General features: G+C 39.9%; 1 protein-coding gene across 5 annotated transcripts in view; it reads left to right on the top strand.

Annotated features, from left to right (window-relative positions):
* Positions 1-2,311: 2,311 nt before the first annotated feature.
* Positions 2,312-18,609, top strand: part of TNS3 (tensin 3) — a 232,520-nt gene continuing 216,222 nt past the window's right edge. For 3 of the 5 annotated variants that reach the window (XM_051612873.1, XM_051612875.1, XM_051612872.1), the window contains exon 1: positions 2,312-2,388. In XM_051612873.1, the coding sequence (XP_051468833.1) occupies positions 2,380-2,388 (9 nt within the window). In that variant the 5' untranslated portion in view covers positions 2,312-2,379. The remainder of the gene's footprint in view (positions 2,389-18,609) is intronic. The other 2 variants (XM_051612871.1, XM_051612874.1) reach the window with 2 other exon arrangements.

Here is an 18,609-nt window from a genome sequence, read left to right on the forward strand (position 1 = left end):
CTCAGCTGCATTTGAAGAATCTATACACAAAGCGAAGTGGTAGCTCTCATATAATCTTAGTAATCTACCAGCTGCATGACTGTCCCCTTCTAATTTATGATTCTACTTTGGTTTTGAGAAAAGAAATACTGTTTTAAAAAAAGAACGCATCAGAACAAGCAGCAGAGCCATATGAAGCATTGGCTTGATTAGTTAAGCTTTGCAAACCTTTTCACATATACCACGTTGTATTTAGAAGATGACAGTAATTAGAAGTAGGGTCAGGGAACTAAAGTAGTGGAAGTGACCATTCAGTAACATAGAACAGTGAAAAGTCTTTCAAAAGGGGTTGACATTTCCACGTTTATTCCATTTCATTTCTGCAGAGGAATTTCAAACATGTCAATAACCATTCCTATACTGTCAAAGTAATGATTCTGACTTTCTCTCCTCTTCCTGCCTTTTATTTGTAGATCAGACAACAAGGACGAGACAAACTCCTCTTGGGGTGGATGGGCCAGTCCATCTGCCAGTTGGAGAGGTTGCTTTTGACTAGCTCATAACAGCCACTTTTACATACACATTCCCATATTATGACTCCAGTCAGTTTGGGATATTTCAAATACAGCTCATTAATCATGATTTGTGACTTCTCAAGGGAAAGCTTACATGACAATATCAGACCTTCAAGTTATTTAGGAATAGCTCTTCCTGTACAATGACCCTTCCTCCCCTAATCTATTCCTCATCCTGCAAAAATAACCCATTTGTGCATTTAAGCTCTTTGAACTCGGAGTTCAGGCAATGGAGGGCAGGGGGGGGAAACACAGGAGGATTTATGCAGTGGAAATAAGCTGACAGCCCAGAAACAACCCCATGTAGGCTCCTCAGTGTATACCTGAACTCCTTCATGCACAAAAAATAGAACTCCGTAAGTCACTTGAAGCTGAGTGCCTGGCACAATGGCAGTCAAGTATTTAATTAGAACATCCAAAATACAAATGAATAATACTAGTGTTTAAAAAAAAAATTAGTTTTCCTTTTAAGTTGTAAAAAAGACATAGTGCTTTGACCTAAACCATAAGATACCAGATATTACCACAACACAAATATTCAGAAATGATTACTCATATCTTCTGTTCCTTGAGAAAAAAACTGATCAACCCAGTTCCTTCCAATCTATTTTAAGATTCCTCTGCTAGAACACTGCAATTCAACTGTTTGGAAATAGGTAATGAATTCTGCTTGTCAGTTACAGGCATCTTTTACAGCCCAAAGTCAAGTAAAGTGTGCCTTGAACTTCTCAGTATGTGAAAGAGGCAGGGATGCACTGGTTTATAACATGTCATTTTTGCAGAGGAGGAAACTTGGAAATCCAGAGAGAAGATAGCTGAGAGTTTTTGTCAGCAATCCCTCAATTACAGTAGCAAGAGTTATCCAGCGTTACACCCTTAGGTCCCGGTGGGAACTACAGATTCTCAGCATAGTGGAGAAAGCAGCTGTGCTTTTCCTAAAACTGGAGACCTAGGAATTAAAACGTGTACAATTACAGCCCATTTCTGCAAACTTAAATCACACTGGATAGCAAACGTCTTTGGAAAAAGGGAAATGGAGCCCCTGTGTCTGAGATTACAGTGCTGTGCCACCATCACATGGCTGTGCTTCCCGTTCCTTTGCAGTATGCATCTTTTTGCAAGCAGGGAAAATAAGTTCTGTTAAAAACGAAAGGGAGTTAATGAATGTACACAGCCTGGCAGATCACACAAAGAAGCAGGAAATTCCTTTAGGTTCTACCCTTCTGAAACTGTTTTCAAAGTCATTCTTTGTGTCTATTTTAAATACCTATTTTTCTCTCTCAAGTTACTTGGGTGCTATCAGCTTGCTTTAATGACAGATTGCTGGAAAGCTCGCCTTTCTCCTGCACAAAAGCAGCGCACCCTCCGAAGCAGGCTGTTTGGCGAGTTACTAGTTTCGTTGTTATTGTATCCATACCACTCAGTGATCCAAAAACCCTCCCACCAGGATAGGGAAGGCTAAGTATACCCAGCTGGAGACAGAGCTTTTTGGCACCGGCTCTCTGATTTGTCGTCCCGGTCCCGGAGGGGGCACGGTCACAAAAGGGAAAGCGGAGAGGGAAGGCGCAGGAGAGCGGCTGAGGCCGGGGCAGCTCAGAGCGGCCGGGGCAGCCCAGCGGGGCGGGAGGCTGATGGCTGCTGCTGCTGCTGCTGCTGCTGCTGCCGCCGGCGGCTGAGGAGAGCGCGGGGACCGAGCCCCGGGGCCGCGCTGCAGCCGCGGAGCAGCCGCCGGTGCCCCATGGGCGGCCGGGCCAGCCTGGCGTGCCGCGGGAGGGAGCTGCGGCCGCTGCCTCGCCGCCGCTCGGCGCAGAGAGAGCCTGAGACCATGATTCAGGTACGCGGGATGTGCTGCCCTGCCCCGGCGCGGGGGGCTCGGCTGGGTGGGTGTTGGGTCCGCGCCCGTCCCCGCCAGGCTCGTGGGGAAGCGCCGGCGCCCGCCTTCGGGTGCAGCGCTTCGGTTCGCCCCGCCGGGACCGGCGCTTCGGGGCGTGCGGGGCAGCGGCAGCCCGGGCTCGCCCCGCAGCGGCGCGGGCCCCCGGGGCAGCGTCCGAACACCCTCCGCAGCTCCCGCCCGCGGCTCCCGGCGCCCGGCTGCGGCTCGCCCCGCTGCGGCTGGCTGCCACCGCCCTGCCCACTCGGGCACGGGTGCGGGGCCTGCGGGGCTCGGGCAGCAGCCTCCTGCTGCTCCCCTGTGATCGGGGCCAGGCTGGCACCTGCCGGGGTGCGTGTTCGCCTTCCAGCTTGTGCAAATATTCCCTGTTACCTGGGGGTGTGCACCTGAACCGCTTTCTTTTGGGGCAGTTGTAGAAAATACATGCCAAAACATGAGGACGGGTTGATAACTCTGAAGTACACATACCAACAGGTACCAGAAGCATTAGCCTGGAGTCGCAGTGCCATGAAATTCATTCCAGAGGCTCACTCGAGCATGTCTATTTCTGGTTTGCTAAGCAAACCTCTGGACCTTTGAAGTTTCGTGCGCTTCCTTCTGGGTTACTTCTGAAAGCTTGATTCAACAACGGATTTAAATCGATTTTAAGCATGTGTTTCAATGTTTGTGCTGACTTGGGTTCAGCATGCTGTGGCAGTCTGCCTTCCCTCTTGCATGCTGAAGTGAGCAACCTCCTTCGTTTCAAATCCCTTCTGAAAATGTACCATTTCTGTTGAAACCTTTTAGGAGTGGTTTTCCAGAAATCAATTAATAATACGCCACACAAGTGGTAAACTGGATATCTGCACTAAATAATCTTTGCTGGCTTCAGGCTCCCTTTGAACATCTCACGTGCACTCTTATCTGTGAAACCATCTCCATCATTCTCTTTTGTGTCTGACATTTAAAACCAAACAGCTTCAAATAACCATTTTATTATAAAAAGATGCCAAGAAAATATCTGAGTGTATATTTTGCTGCCAGAATTGCTTTCCTTTGAGGTGTAAGATGGTGTTCAGTTGTAGACAAGTGACTCATTTAAAGGGCTGAAATTTTTGCCTTCTCTCAGAATAAGAAGAAGGAGCTTTATTCCATTTGAAAGCATATACAGTGATCTCCAGTGATCTCTTGCTAAAGAAACATTGGGCTGTGACCTTGGGCACAATATTTAACCTGACAATCATAATGTTACAACAGAAAGAAAAATTTTTGTAACAAACTCCCCCCCAAAGCAATTGATAAATATATTTTTTTCTAGTAACTCTTAGCTCCAACACCATGAGTCTGATTTTAGAGTTTTAACAGAGCCTACTTTACTAATTTGTCATTGTGCAGTGACTTAGTTGGCCTCAGGACCCCAATTTTGCTGGATGCTCTTAAAAAACATTAAGAAAGTGTTCCACACTATGTGACTTCGGGAGCAAAGGCCATGACTTGTCCTCTTTTTCATGCCAGCATTTTATTAATAGAACTTACTTAGAGATGGGTAACCCTATTGCTCTGAAACAGTGTCACCCTTCTGCGGTACCTGTTCACAATGATACTTCTGCCCCACCACACTTTGGTTCCTGGTTTTCCCTGGAGCTGCTAATTGAGAGTCTGCTGCTCAGACGGCCCTCCCGGTAATTAATGTTGTTACTATTGCTTAGGAGTAACTCCCTTTAAGCTTTAAGGTTTTACTTCCAGGTTTGTTCCTGATTCTTCTTTTCCTTGTTAAGATATCCTGAAGGATGAGCAAACCTGAGCATGGAACCCAAGAGAACAAGATAAACTCCTCTTTCCGTGATGCTTAAAAAGGCAGGGAGAGAGTAACACCAAGCAACAAGAAAAATCTAGCAGTTTCCTTAGCACCAGTCCATAGGGATATAGCAGGGACTTCTGGGGCTAAGCAGAGCTTCGCCACCAAGTTCCTTTAGATGGATTGTCTGCATTCTTCTTTTATTATATATTTGTATAAATCAAGTGTTTCTTTGAAACCGATTGCACTTCATCAGTTTTAAATTAGTATGAGTTATAGGGAAAGCTGGGCCAGTAATTCTCAAAATAAAATGAGTTCAAATGATGGAGCAGTCTACAAAGCTGGCACAGGCTCCAGCTTATGCTGCTATTATGGAACAGAAAACATGTGGGCAGGATGTATTAACATCAGTGGCTTTATTTTACATCTGGAATTAAAAAAAAAAAAAAGCAGGCAGCAAGGAAGAGCTTAAAATATGAGCATTCTGTATTGAATTTCTATTGATCTTTCTCTTCCAACAGGAAGATACGTAATTATACAATAGGCCACCTGATTTTCTACCTTGGGGTGCTTGAAATAATTGTAATATTAGACATTCTGCCTCAGAATATGTCAAAAGGTTTTAACACAAAGTTGAGAGGAAAATAACATGAATTTGACCCTAGAAAGATGTTTTAAAGAATGAGGGGGTTTGTTTTGTATTTTCAAAGGGAGGGTAGAATTTTCTGGAGTGATTATACTAGACAAGTATTTTTCTGTTGGAATCAATGGAATTAAGTTATCTTAAATTGTCACTAATGCCACAGGTTTGCAGTTAATGTTTTTTGATTAGGTCTCATCCTTGGATGGTTTTTCATTTTTTTGTGAGGGGCTGCTGTGACAGTGACTGTTGAATTACTTGTTCAGTCTGGATGGGAGTCAGGATTAAATGCAAGCACTGGCCTTGGTTCAGTTTCTTTAGGCAATCTGTCCTGAGCAGATTCCAAAGTTATCTGAAAACTCATTGTCTTAGTCTTGTTAACCATGTCTTTAAATTTTTAAATTTTTTTGGTGTATGATACTGTCATGGAGGTCAGACTCCCTGAAAATCTTTAGTAAGGTCAGACTTTCTTAGAGGAGGTTGTGGTTTTTTTGATTTATTTTTTTTTACCTTGAGTGTGAGAGATATGAATTTGTTTGCATATAGTTTCTGGTCATTTCTGTTCAAGGACTGGTGCTTTTATAGCTCATAACTTTATGATAAAAACACCTGTGTTTTGCATTGCTGATACTGTTTTGAAATAGAAAAAAAAATTACCAGTCCTGCTTTCTTATATCAGCAAACAAAAAAACAATAGTGAAAACTAAAGTGCAAAGTCAAGTAAATGTGGTAACTTTTTCAGTTGCTCAGAGTTGCTCAGCAAGTAAACAACATTTCAGGTTTCCTCATGCTCAGTGTTATGCTTTTCCACTGAACTCCATTACTTTTTAAGCAATGAATTGTGGCTTGTGCAAAGCAAGGAAAAAGGACTGTCGAAATGGTTCTCTCTGCTGTGTTTTCTGTATGGGAGGCTTCCATATGATATCTTAGAGTGTCTGACTCCAGGTGAAAGTGTGCAAATGTGAGGATGCTGCTACTCTACATCAGAGAGTAGTCACTAATACTACACAGTCCAAAACTTTCCTGTAGGAATATTCTGACTTCTGCTACTGATGACTTGTTTGTACAGATGGAAATAATAGGATGAAGAGTAGTTCTTCCAGGAAGAAAGACTTTAATGGGGTTTTGGACTGAATACTAAGCAAATAGAAAATGTGGGCCCAAAGTGTCCACAAGCTCAGAAGTTTTATCATCATTTCCTTGTATTGTGTTGTGCAACAGAAAAGTCAGAATAAAACAATAAGAATCCTTAAGGGCATTTTTTTTATTTTTTTTTTTTTTTGCCAATGTTAGGTCCTCTGTGAAGACTGCAGGCCAAGAAGCTGATGAATCCTGTGGGCCAGTCACCCTTTTTTAAACAAACAGGGTTCTTTCATCTAATGAATAGGTTCTGGGGGAAAATTGTATTGTTTTATATTTTTATTATTTTTATTATTTTATATCACTTTTATTATTGTATGTAGATGACAAATCCCTTAGACTATGTATCTTGTTCCTACTCCATTGTTGTTAACCAGTCAGGTTAATGTATGTAATGACATCCCTGTTGCTAGCATTATTTAGTACATGAGAATCTTGGGGAGGGTGGAAGCTGGCCTAATGCAGACTGCATAACAGTACACAACTGTAGTTCTTTCCCAGGTGTTCAGCAGCGTGTCTTGTTCCTTAAGTGCAAGTTCTCTATCATATTTGTAATGACCAAGGGAGGGAAAAAGCTTTTGACAACCCCAAGCAATTTTAGCTGCTTTATCAGTTAGATTTCCAAATGGTCTCAGAGATGTGAAATACAGTGAAACAAAATGGCTGTTATTGGAAAGAATTACATCTTTGCTTCAGTATCCTGCCTTCTGTCTGACAGCTGTGACATGTTCTATGGAAAATGGGCTGGATAGTTTTCAGTCATTTAAATCCAGTTTTATAGTGGTTTTCAGCAAGAAGAAAGTAAAGGGGTTTTTTTTGTTTGTGGTTGTTGTTTTTTTTTAAATAAATGCAGCTCCAAAACTTAACAAAAATAATTTCTTAAGGAACTGATAAGCAAAGAAGGATTTAAAACTTTTTTTCTTTCCAGAAGAATATGAAGTGAATAGTAGGAAAGAGAAAGTTTCCCAAGTGTCTTGGTTACTGCCCTCAAGTGGTATCTTCTAAGATGAAAAACTTTTCCATTAACTTACAATAGAAAGCCATTTTTATATAAAGTTTGTAGGTTACTTTGAGCATTGCTGGTGTTTTATAATTTCAGAAATGCTTCTTCCCACAGATCATGACTGTTAAATTGTGTTATTCTAAAAGAAAATTTGTTGCTAGTTCTGTTTTTTGTTGTTGTTGTTGTTGTTTGTTTGTTTGTTTAAATAGGAAAGTTTCCTGGATCTTGGACAATCTTTGCTCATCCAGAAAATGGCTAGAATAAAAGTGTCAGGGAACAGTAAGGGAGAAATGAATGTGTTGAGTATAAATAGGTACAATCTACTCCCAATCTAGCTGGTTAAAAGCAAGGACATTGAATAGTGTAATTCACCATAAAGCTGTTTCTTTGCACAGACAGTTCAGATCATACTTCCATCACTGGTACACATTATTTAATCATCCAAACCAGTGATTAAATTATTATAATTTTTATTCAAACCATATGACTACTTTTATAATATGTAGAAAGAGAGTCAGGATCCTTTTCGTATTTCTCCTTCATTCCATCTGGTCCTTCTGACCTCAGGCTGATGCAGATCCCATGGCCTTTCAGCAGCAGAGAGAACTCCTGCTGATTTTAATAAATGCTTGAGCAGCACTGGTACCTGAGCAGTCCTGGCCTGTCTCATAAAGTAAAATGTTAGCAGCATTGCCCTTCCCCCTCCACTCTGCTCTACTTGTGTAAGAGGTTGTGGAATAATCCTCATGAGTCTGCCATAGTTGAATGTGTGCTTAGCTCCAGCAGCAGAGCAGTTCATTCAGCAAAACACTGAACATTAAACGATCTCTTAAGCCTGTTCCTATACAATAAAATACTTAGAGCCTCATGTGATCTAGACATCTGTAGAAATTAAAAAATATTTTTACAGATGACTTAGGATATTTTATTGAATTAAAGTTTAGGAATGTTTAATTTGCTAGTGACTCATGTATGGTGCTGGTCATGATAATTTTCCCTCTCCTCCTCAAACATAACAACACTTGCCATTATGCCTGCTATTATAGCCCTGGTTTAAATATCTGCAGTTGCTGAATTGGAATTTGATTCTATGACACTTAGAGCAGGAAAACTTTCAGTGCTGAACCTATCTCTTTGTAGATTTCTTACAGCATTGTAAGAGACTGCTACTTCAACATGAAGCACATAAATAAGGTTTTAAGAATCCTGATTCAGTCTCATACAAAGCTGATAATGACTGCTGAAAAACTCCAGGCAAGTGACAATACGTCTCACCATGATTTATTCAGGATATAGTGCCCTGGCAGAAAATTAAACTTAGATTTCAGAGGATTTTTCCATATTTAGCATGGGTGATGATAGTTAGCAATATATTTCATGTTAACCTTCTTATATATGGGCTGGCTTGGGGAGGCATTTGTGAGAGGGACCAAGGCAAGAACAGGAGATTTAAGTTAGAAGTCAGCTGACAGCGAGCAAGAAACTCTGTAAGCTCATATGCTGTGCTCCTGCTTTATTTATGTGAATTCCCACTATGTAAGTTTGACCATCGCAGAAGAGGTTACGGTACACAGTACATGACAAGACTGAGTCCCAGTGGCTGGATGTTGCTGCTGCCTTCATGTTGTGAATTCATTTTATGTGACTTGCCACTTCCTATAATTGATCATGTCTATGAAAAACCTTTCCCCTCCACTTAGCCAAGAAAACCCCCAAAATGGGAAGTGGACTTCTCTCAAAAACAGATTAATAGAAGACAGCAGTGCACTAACTTTTTGTTTCTTTTCTTCTTCCAGCCTGCTCTGTTTTTAATACTTAGGGAGCCAAAATAAGTGGATTAGATTTTCCAGCTAGACACAATTTCTCCATGCTAACTCAAGTAAACACAGTGGGAATATAAAAAGTTAGCGTGTACCCAGTGCTAAATGTATGGTTGGTGTTTCTCAGTGTGTGTGAGGGCGTGAGATTGTTTTTGCCTTAGTTTGTGCCCTCTATATTTCCTTGCAAGATGGTGGGGAGAGGAGTTTGCCTAGTGACAACTGAAGTAATTACAAGATGTTGTTTGGCATCTCACCCATTTAGGACTTTAATAATATCCTTAGAAAAAAGCATTAAAATAGTCCAGATTTCTTGCATTTCTCTAGCATTCTAAGCAGTCTCTACCCTAATATTTCAGCAATTTCTGAGTAAGAAATAACAGTTCTGCTTAGCTGGCAGAATTTGGTTGTTGTTCTGTTTTCTGAGAATTACTGTGGGGTGTGTTTGTGAAATGCTGGGTTTTTGTTGAATGACCTGTCATTTGTAAGATGGGAAAGGGAATTTGACCTAGAAGGCACAGTGGAAGTTTTATCACCACAGTAAAAATTAGAATCACCTGAAATGTATATGTACACCTTTATGGTTTATGTCTGAAACAATAACTTTTAATTAAAAATTCTGTTTGAAATCTGTTGGAAGATCATTGAGAATACCTTCAATTTCAAAATTAGTAGCATATCCAAAATAAAACTGATATGAAGAGTCCTATATGCTCTTTTTCAAATGAAATGAGTAACAACCTCAGATGTCACTTGTAAATAGTATGGGGATTTTAGAGTAATCGTATTTCTTCCAATTTTGCAGATTTTCATTTGTCTCTGTCACTTTTTCATCTTGGCTGTAATTAAATAAATGGAATGGTGAAAAGACATTAAAAAAAACCAAACCAAAACAGAAAAAACAACAAACCAACCTAATAGCACAGCCTGTGAGATCTTGCTTCAGTTTCTATGCTTTAACTATCAATCAATACTGCTTTCTACAATAGTGGGATCCTTGCTATTTTTTATTTTTATAAGATCGTTGCAATTAAAGACAAATACCACTGCCTTGTGGATCCTCCCTTTTGGATTAAGAGCATAAATAGGTTTTTCAGCTATTGCAAACAACATAGATGTGAAATATTTTAGAGAGTCAACTGCTGCTATTGTTTATCAAGAGCTGATCCAGATCTGGGGAGAAAAAATTGAATGAAGCCTGAGCTAACTAAAGCGAATACACGCTCTCATTAATTCCTGGCCTTTTTCATTTTATAGCACACACATAAAACTAAAGGAAGAATACTTTAGGGTGATAGAGTAAAGCAAAGTTTGTCTTTTGAGATTCCTACTAATTATCAGTCATCCAGTACATTTTCTTATAAGAACTCTTATCAAACCTGAAGAGCTTGCTATACCAAGGATGAGCACTTGAAATCATGATGGTCAGGAGGTTCAGTCTGGTATTTCTGAATTGGCTTTTGAAAACAGTTCATTCCCAAATCCCATGTGAGGACCAGCTTTGAGCATGCCTTGCTCCCTGACAATGCTGCTGTTAATCCACAGATTTGTCATGCCACTGTACTTTGTTTGTAGATCTTCCCGCTGGGCCTGGTCCAGCTGGTCATGGAAGTTACTCCTTTTCTGGGGAAGTGCCAACCCCTGTTCCATCCCAGTCTTTTCTGGCTTCCAACCTCAGTCAGCTGGCAATACAAGGAAAGCTGATAAGTGTCACCTTGAGGTGACTTACCGTTCTCTAAAACCCTTTTGGACCCTGTTTTCTAAAACACTTCAGGGCTCTGATGTCCCAGATTCCCTTCAAAGCCACCTGAGCTAAGATTTCTCAGTCACTTCTTGGACACCTAAGTTATAATGATAATACCAACACACCTTTACTCCCTGGGTATAAACGTGAGCAGTTTCAGTAGCAAGTGTTTAGGTTTTTTTAAAAAAATTAATATATTTTTACAAACACAGCACATAATTTGCCTGTGCACATGTGAGAGTACATGCCTACACTGGTTGTTATTCATATCTCAAGTTGCCTGTGAACTCCAGAATGTATTTGACCACATGGTTAAACTGGTGGTATATTAATTTTAATTGATGCAACGTAGAGGGAGAAGTGATGATTATGATAGATCTAGGGATACAGCACAGAGATGTTCCTCTCCTTAGGTCATGGTTTTTAACAGTTGATTGATGCCTTTATATATGCCATCTTACAGGATGGTGTGAAGGCAGCCGCTTTTCCAGGAGCTGTGACACATAAAGCAAGATGTATCTTTTAGGTTCCCATCTAGATTTCAGGATGGAAGGACCAGTTTGGTTATGTTTGACAGTGGGACTTGTAAGAGCTCTATTAACCTGCTGCTTCCTGTTCTCACTATTAGCTGGCCTTGGCCCTTTCGTGCCTTCTGCCCTGAGATAAATAGCTGTCATCCGCAAACCTTCCTAGCTCTCACCTACCCCAAACACATCTAACACTGTCGAGGTGTTAGCCCTCCACTACATGACTGGCAGTAATGTGGAGCACAGCTGGTGGAAAAAGGACAACTGCTTTTGGATCTCCAGCATTTCCAAAACTTGCCATACTGTTCAGCTCTGCCACCAGGACACCTGGCAGATGGCTGTAGGTGACATTCAGGGAGAAAATACACAGAGAATTGGGGTGATATGTGGAAATACTACATATTCTCTACTTTCCGTTATTTGATGGAGAGCTGCCAGTGCTAAATTAAAGCTTGATGTCATAGGCCACTGACTTATTAAAAACAGTTTTAAGGGGGGCAGAGAGCGAATGTGCTGTTCAACATCTTGTTTCTGTTGCTCCCTGTTCTCTGTCATCCAGCTACAGAACACTAATGGAGAGCCTACTCCTAATGCATTTTTGTCAGTTATCCAAGCAATCAGAGCCAACAAATGTTTTTTTTTAAAGTAATAGACTCTCAGAAACTAATGCAAGTTTGGGACTTGAAAGAGCAAAAGGTTTTCATTATGTTTTAAAGCAAATATCAAACATAAACTCTTTTTCATGTCCGTAGAAGCCCAACGGGCATGGAATGCTTGTTTCCTGCCACATCTGGCATTAACTATGGCTATCACTTACAGGGAAATTAAAACCATTTGGGTCTTTGTCCTTTAAGGCTCCCCATATGATTTATGAAGGCTCTCTGTAGATTTATTGCAATGTCAGTTCATGGGTTTCCAGTGCATGTATTCAGTGTGGTGCTTCAGTGATGGGCTGATCATGTTGTGATCTTGAATGTAGTGGTCTAAGGGCTTCATTTAAGCATATGCACAGTGACATCAGGACCCAGATGTGTGTGTGTGTGTGTGCACACGTGTGAGAGAAAATGAAAGATGATGCAGAACATGAGTGACTTCAACCTGGGGAATTTGACATGGATTTCATACATTTATAATTTTAGTGGGTGATCAAACAAAGGGTTTTAATCCTGTCTTTAAGGTATTTAGGACAGTTTTCTCTTGCCTTTGTGCTTGAGCAGGGGAAGGCGTTACTTGATGCATGAGTGGTTTTGATGGGCACCTTAAAAGGAACTGTGTTCACATGAAAATAATGATTGAGAGTACAGCAGTTCACTCAGCTCTTCCAGCACCATGGCACCAGTGGGATTGATAGCTTGACAAGGGCTGAAGTAATGCAGAAGGAAGTCTGGTGGCCTATCTGTTGCCCTGAGGTCATGTGGTTCTGGCTTCCCTAAGTAGGAGGAAGCTGAGTCTTGCAGTTACTCTGACACAAAAGTGTATATTCTGTTAACTCCTTATGAGACATTAGACCCATAAGTTTTCCCTGAGTTGGTGCTAACTTATTTCCCATTGACTTCTTGGTAGTTTTATTTGCACCAAGTGTGTTCCCACCTGGAAAAAGAAGATAATCTGTTGGCTTGGAACAAAACTTGCAGGATGTTAGGGTTTCTGAGTTGTGGTGTTTTAAAACCAGTGATCTGAAAGCAAAAGGTTTAGTGTTCTTCATTGTGGAACCATGTCAGAGCAGTATGGGGGTGCTTTTTCTCTCCTCAGCCCTTATTTGGAAAGAATTCCTATTTAGGAATGCATTTACATGTGTAGCATGCAGACTCAATATGCGAGGCTCTAGACAAAAGGAACATTGAAAAAACCCTCAGAAAGAGTGATGGAGTAGCCTCTGTGTCACCAAATCATGACACTTAGTTGTTTTCCCCACAGAAAAAGCAGCATTTTTTAATGTATCAGCTGGAATCAATGAATGCAGTGAACATCCTTATAAGGAGAAATAGTAGAATACTGCTTTGAAAGCAAAATATGTTTTCCCTATTAATCTTATTTCTTCCTTGCAAGCCATCTTGAAAGGCCATTGATGCTAAATATTCATTAAAATGTAGAATTAATTGACCAGAACCAAGTGCTTGGTTTCAGTGTGGATGGCTCCCATCTTGACAGGCAGAGGCTCTTCTAGAAGCGTGGAAGCTCTAAGTTTCCAGCAATGCTTCCTTCTTCTTGGGTTTTTGCAGCTCTATTGAAGTTGTCAGTGTAACAACATTGGAATGTCATTCAAAAACTAAGCAAACCTGAACTGATTTCTGCAATATCATAGGGCAGTAGGTATAAAAAATAATTATGTAGAATTCACCAGAGAACAGTATTTTCAGTTTAAATTGTTTTAAACTCCTTTTATTCCAACTCAGATAAAACTAGCTGGAAAGGACTGGCTCACAAGATTTAAAAAGCTAATATTTTTGCTGAAACATGGTGAGAATGAGAAAACAGAATGAGAGTGATTAAGCTTGCTACAGGATTGGGCACAAAATACTTTGAAGTGCTATCGGTTATGAAATACACCACATATTTAATAATTTTGTTACAATATTCATGTTCACTCTATTGCTCTCATATTCTGTAGAGATTTTCATTAGGAATTTTAGGAATTATGCTTTGTCACAAAAAATAAAAGCAATGAATAAATAAATAAATAGCGAGAATCCTTGCTAATAATACCACAGCTGCATTTCAGTGCTATCTTCAGTGTTTTGATCAGTTATCACTGATATTTTAAAGCTCAAGATCTACTTTATTAAATTATTGTCTTCAGCACTTTCGTCTCTCAGATGAGGCTGCAAACTAAAACCTGGCTTATACCTGTCAAACAGTGAGAGAGTAATTACGAAAAGTGTATTTTTAGTCTAATGTTTCCCAAGAAGATAGATTTGAGTTGAGAGTTTGCAGTATGAATCTGGGATCCTCATTTGAATAAGCATCAATTCACAGGGATTTGACACAGATGAATGAACTGCTGGCTGCTGGATTCCTGAAAATTCTTTGAACCTCCCTTTTTTTGGCTAATGATGGGGGGAGAATCACATTTTGCCCTTCCTGTAATAAGTCAGAAAAAGCTTGCCACAAGGCATTCCTCCTTGATAATCTTGCTGGCAGTTTGAATCATTATGCAGAAACTGGGAGCCAGGATTAGAGAGGAAACCTTGCCAAGGAATCCTAAAAATAGAAAGCTGAAAAATATTACTAGTGTCGCTGGAAAATGTACACTTCTAATTACTTTCATATTGTGGCCTTAAACTCTGTGAAAATCGGAGTGCATTGAAAGCATTCTTCTTAAGATACTTGCAGATTTAAAAAAAACCTGCAAGCTGGATATTGAGGTGCACATCATATTCTCCTAGATGGAAAGCAATCTGACTGCTCTCAATATATAAGGTAAAATTTAGAAATCATGTTACATAGGTGGTTTCCCACCCCCACTACATGCCCTATTCTGTCCTTTCAGCTGAGGGGAGAATTGGATTCTGGAATGCTGAGGAATTAATAGTTAAATCTCACTTGATCCAAATATGAATACTGTTTTCTTATTTGAAGATAATTTTGCCATAAGCTCCATCTTAAAATGAAAACACAAAAATAATGCTGAAAAAAATTAAATATATAAATAATCATAATACTGTTATTTTTTAAAGGCTGCACATTTTTTCCTTCCATATGACTTGTCTGCTGTGTTTAAGCTAGTTTTAACTTATGCTCTTTCTTGTAGACTAAATGTTGATCTAATAGAGTGTAGGAGCTGCAGAAATATTCAGGGTATTCAGCAAAACACATAGTGACTCTTTACCTTATCATACTTCCATTGCAGATAAGTTCTTAATGGATATAAAAATCAATATATTTAGGAAAGGCAGGCCAGTAAAGTGTTACTGCTGTGTTAATAAGATGGTTTATTGGCTTTTTTTTCTCCCTGGAAACTCTAAATAAATTAAAATTTTGTGATGATTCAGAGATTCAGCATAGAGAAGTACAATTAAAGAATAATAGAGTCCTCATAGAGATCAGGTTTACTGTCATATTGTGTCTTTTTTCTCTGCTGTCTTAGTCTTTTACATGAAAAAAGATGGGGGCTGACTGATTCAATCACTTCAATACAATCAGCAGTACTGGTTGTAGTTTTTGGTAGTGACAAAAAAGGGATGTGGTGGTGAAGGAAGATATTTCCATTGATCTGATATCCTTCCTTACATGTATCCTAGATTTAGCTCAGCTATTTGTTTTCTAGATTATATCCCAAATCGTGTGGTGTATAATGTCTCTACTGAATATCAGACTTACAAATCAGAAACCTCAGCATCAGGATGTTGGATTTTGTATCTTACTCTTACATGAAACAACAGATAAACCCTGTTTTTACTCTCTCAGAGTATATATGTTGGTGATGCAATGGATTAGAAATCCAAGTACCTTTTACCTGATTTACAACATTTTAATGGTTGGACTAGATGATCTTAAAGGTCTATTTCCAACCCAAGTTATTCTATGACGAGTTGTTGTTGTTGCTAATAGCAATAATTTTGAAACCCATCTATCCATCTTGTGGTCCCACAGGTAAGAAAAACTTACTGTATTTTGTGTGACCTGCAGATTAAAATACTTGCAGCATCAGTTAATACTTCATCTGTCCACCTTGCTTGGCTTATAGCCTATTATTTTTGAGAGATGTTTCAACTGATTTTCAGACCTCAGGTATTTAACTTAAGGAGCTGGGATGCCAACATCCAAAACTGTGCTCCCAAAATGTCCTGCTAAAAGGCTAGAGAGATCCAGGCTCACTGAGTGCTTCCTTCTGAGTTTTTGTGGTATGTTCTGTTTTCAAATAAATCTGATACTGACTAAATCAGTAGTGGAATGACTCTGGGGTACAGTCTTTGCTTACACGGGTTAAAAATTCTTACAGGACCTTTCTGCCTAAGAGGGAGCTTCTTCTGAATAGCTGTGGTATCTATTTGCAATGTGCATTGTGAGTAGTGGAAGTTTGCCAGTGCTGGGAAGGAGGTGTGGGTTGAGAACAATGTGCTTTCCTTGTGAAACTGGGGAGGTGTTGTAGTAGCAGCAGCAGCCAGCAATTCTGACCAGAATGGGTCCAGCACTAGGACAGAATGGAAGCTCCGCAACCAAACATGGCCAGAAGTATACATGGTGATATACTTGCACCTAAGACACTCCTATATATGCTGTGGCCTCTTGCTGCGTGATACATAAATTATAGTTTTTGTTGTTTTCTCCCTTTCCCTGCTCAAATTCCAGATAGACATAGCAGTGGGGTTGGTGGGTTGAGAGCCAGTTCAATGCCCATCCACCTAGTTGTACTAGTAAGCACCAGGTAAAAACAGGGCAAATGATGTTTGAGAAAGACTGGCTCCTGAAAAAGTGGAGTAAGGCAAATGAATCCTAAGAAGAATCCCACAATATATTTTCCAGTATTTCAGCTTGTGCTTAGTATCGTAACTAAGGCTAATTTCCAAAAGACAAAAAGGGAACATCAGAGTTACACTGGTATAGAGCCACTGAAGACTGTATCAGTTCCCCAGCGTTTGTATGCTGTGTGGTCTGCTCTAACCAAACCCTGTGGCAGTGGTAGGTGAATGGAAATAGCCGTGGAAACAAATATGGAAATCTTCTGTATGTTTTAATTAGGTCTATCACATGGCCATGACAGTTTTGTCAGAAAAATAAAAGAAAATGAGACCATTGCTGTCTTCTTCCTCCCCTTCAGCCTTTCTCCCCCCACTTACAATGCACACACTGTTTGCTATGGGATTGCTTCTGGTGATCTACAAATGAGTTCCTATGGGAAGTTAGAACATATCTCTCTGAAACTGATTCTGGAGACCTGAGAAAAGTTTCACTGGAGCTTTGACCTTTTACCCAAAAGTTGGCTGTTCCTGTTTTAACAGTTTAACTTGTCTTGCAGGGGGAAAAAACCAACCCCCCAATATATTTATAAAACAGAAGGAATAAATGTTCTGTTCTGTTTCTAACTATTTTTATTATAACTTCATTCTTTTTGGTTTTTGTTTTAAAATGACACCCCACTTGATTTTTTTAATGAAAAAAATACTTGATCATTTCTTCCTTTTCAGCTGTTGTAACTGTACTCTGTGAATTACTACAGGAAGAATATCTTATTTCTGACTTCCTGATCTGCCTGCAAGCTGATATCTGGTGCACAATTTTGATTAGTTGTCTACCCAGCCATGCCAGTATTATGTAAACAAGGTTTATACATCTAAAGATGGCAGAGAAGCAGATGTTTTATGTTTACTCAGGGTCTTTTGGCATCAGGAATTAGAGAACAAATTTAACACATCCAAAGCCATATGCCTCTTTTAATTGTACGATGAAGGATCACTGTTTTGTCAAGCAAGAGACTTTACTGAATAATTGCTGATTGGTAGCTGTGCAAGCAGGCTCAGAACTGAGTCTCTTTTCAGCTCTCAACAGGAGAAATTGATCTTTAACAGATATTACTGTTACCTCTGCTTTCTTCCTGTGTGTAAGACAGCTGCTGCTTGATCACTGTCTTGATCTTAAGCCTTTGGAGACTGGGAGAGATCAATAAAGAGAGAGAGAGTAGAGTGAGGAGGAGTCTAAAGTAGAAGGCAGAGAGTGAATGATTCAGATGTGGAGATTCAAGAAGGAATGGAATGCGCAAAGGAGATCTTAAAACAGGGAGGACTAGAAGTTGGGTATGAAAGCAAGAGCTGCAAAGAAGGGAAACATAAAAATAGCTGAGGAAATTAGAGATGAGGTGGGGAACACACAGGAAGAGGGAGCAAAAGATGAAAACCCAAGAGGAGATAACTTATCACAAGCTGCATTTATTTCTGTAATATGTATGTATTGTCTTACTTTATTATTTAAATTTTATGCATTTGGCCATTAAGAATCTAGGCTTCCTACAAGAAGATGATTTATTCAACCCATATTAAGATTGCCTACTGCTGTTCACTGATTACAGAGTGAACTCATTAGCTGGCTGAAGTTTGGTAAAATGTACTTACTACTTACTGTGTTAGAGCTGAGTGGTTTTGTCTTAAAAACTTTAGAAGGTGTGGCTTTCTTAGAGATAAGAGATCTTGACATTCTTTTAGGATCAGGATAGAACTGTAGGTCAGCACCATTACTGGTGGGAAGGAAAAAATGTTTAGATCAAAATAGTCTTTAAGCATCAATAAGCTTGATGCTTATACTTTTTTTTCACCTGTGTGTGAAGAATATAACAGTGTTTGGTTTGTGTGTGTACTTTGTATATCACTGAAGAATCAACTCTAATAGCTTTTTAGAGGTCTTGCTAAGTTGTGAGGATCACAGAATCATGGAATGGTCGGAGTTGGAAGGGACCTCTTGAGATCATCTAGTCCAACTCCCCTGCTAAAGCAGGATGGCCTAGAGCACATTACTCAGGACTGCATCCAGGCAGGTCTTGAATATCTTCAGAGAAGCGGACTCCACAAACCTCCCTGGGCAG

Source organism: Apus apus, chromosome 2 (genome assembly GCF_020740795.1).
Source record: "Apus apus isolate bApuApu2 chromosome 2, bApuApu2.pri.cur, whole genome shotgun sequence".
NCBI lineage: Eukaryota > Metazoa > Chordata > Aves > Apodiformes > Apodidae > Apus > Apus apus.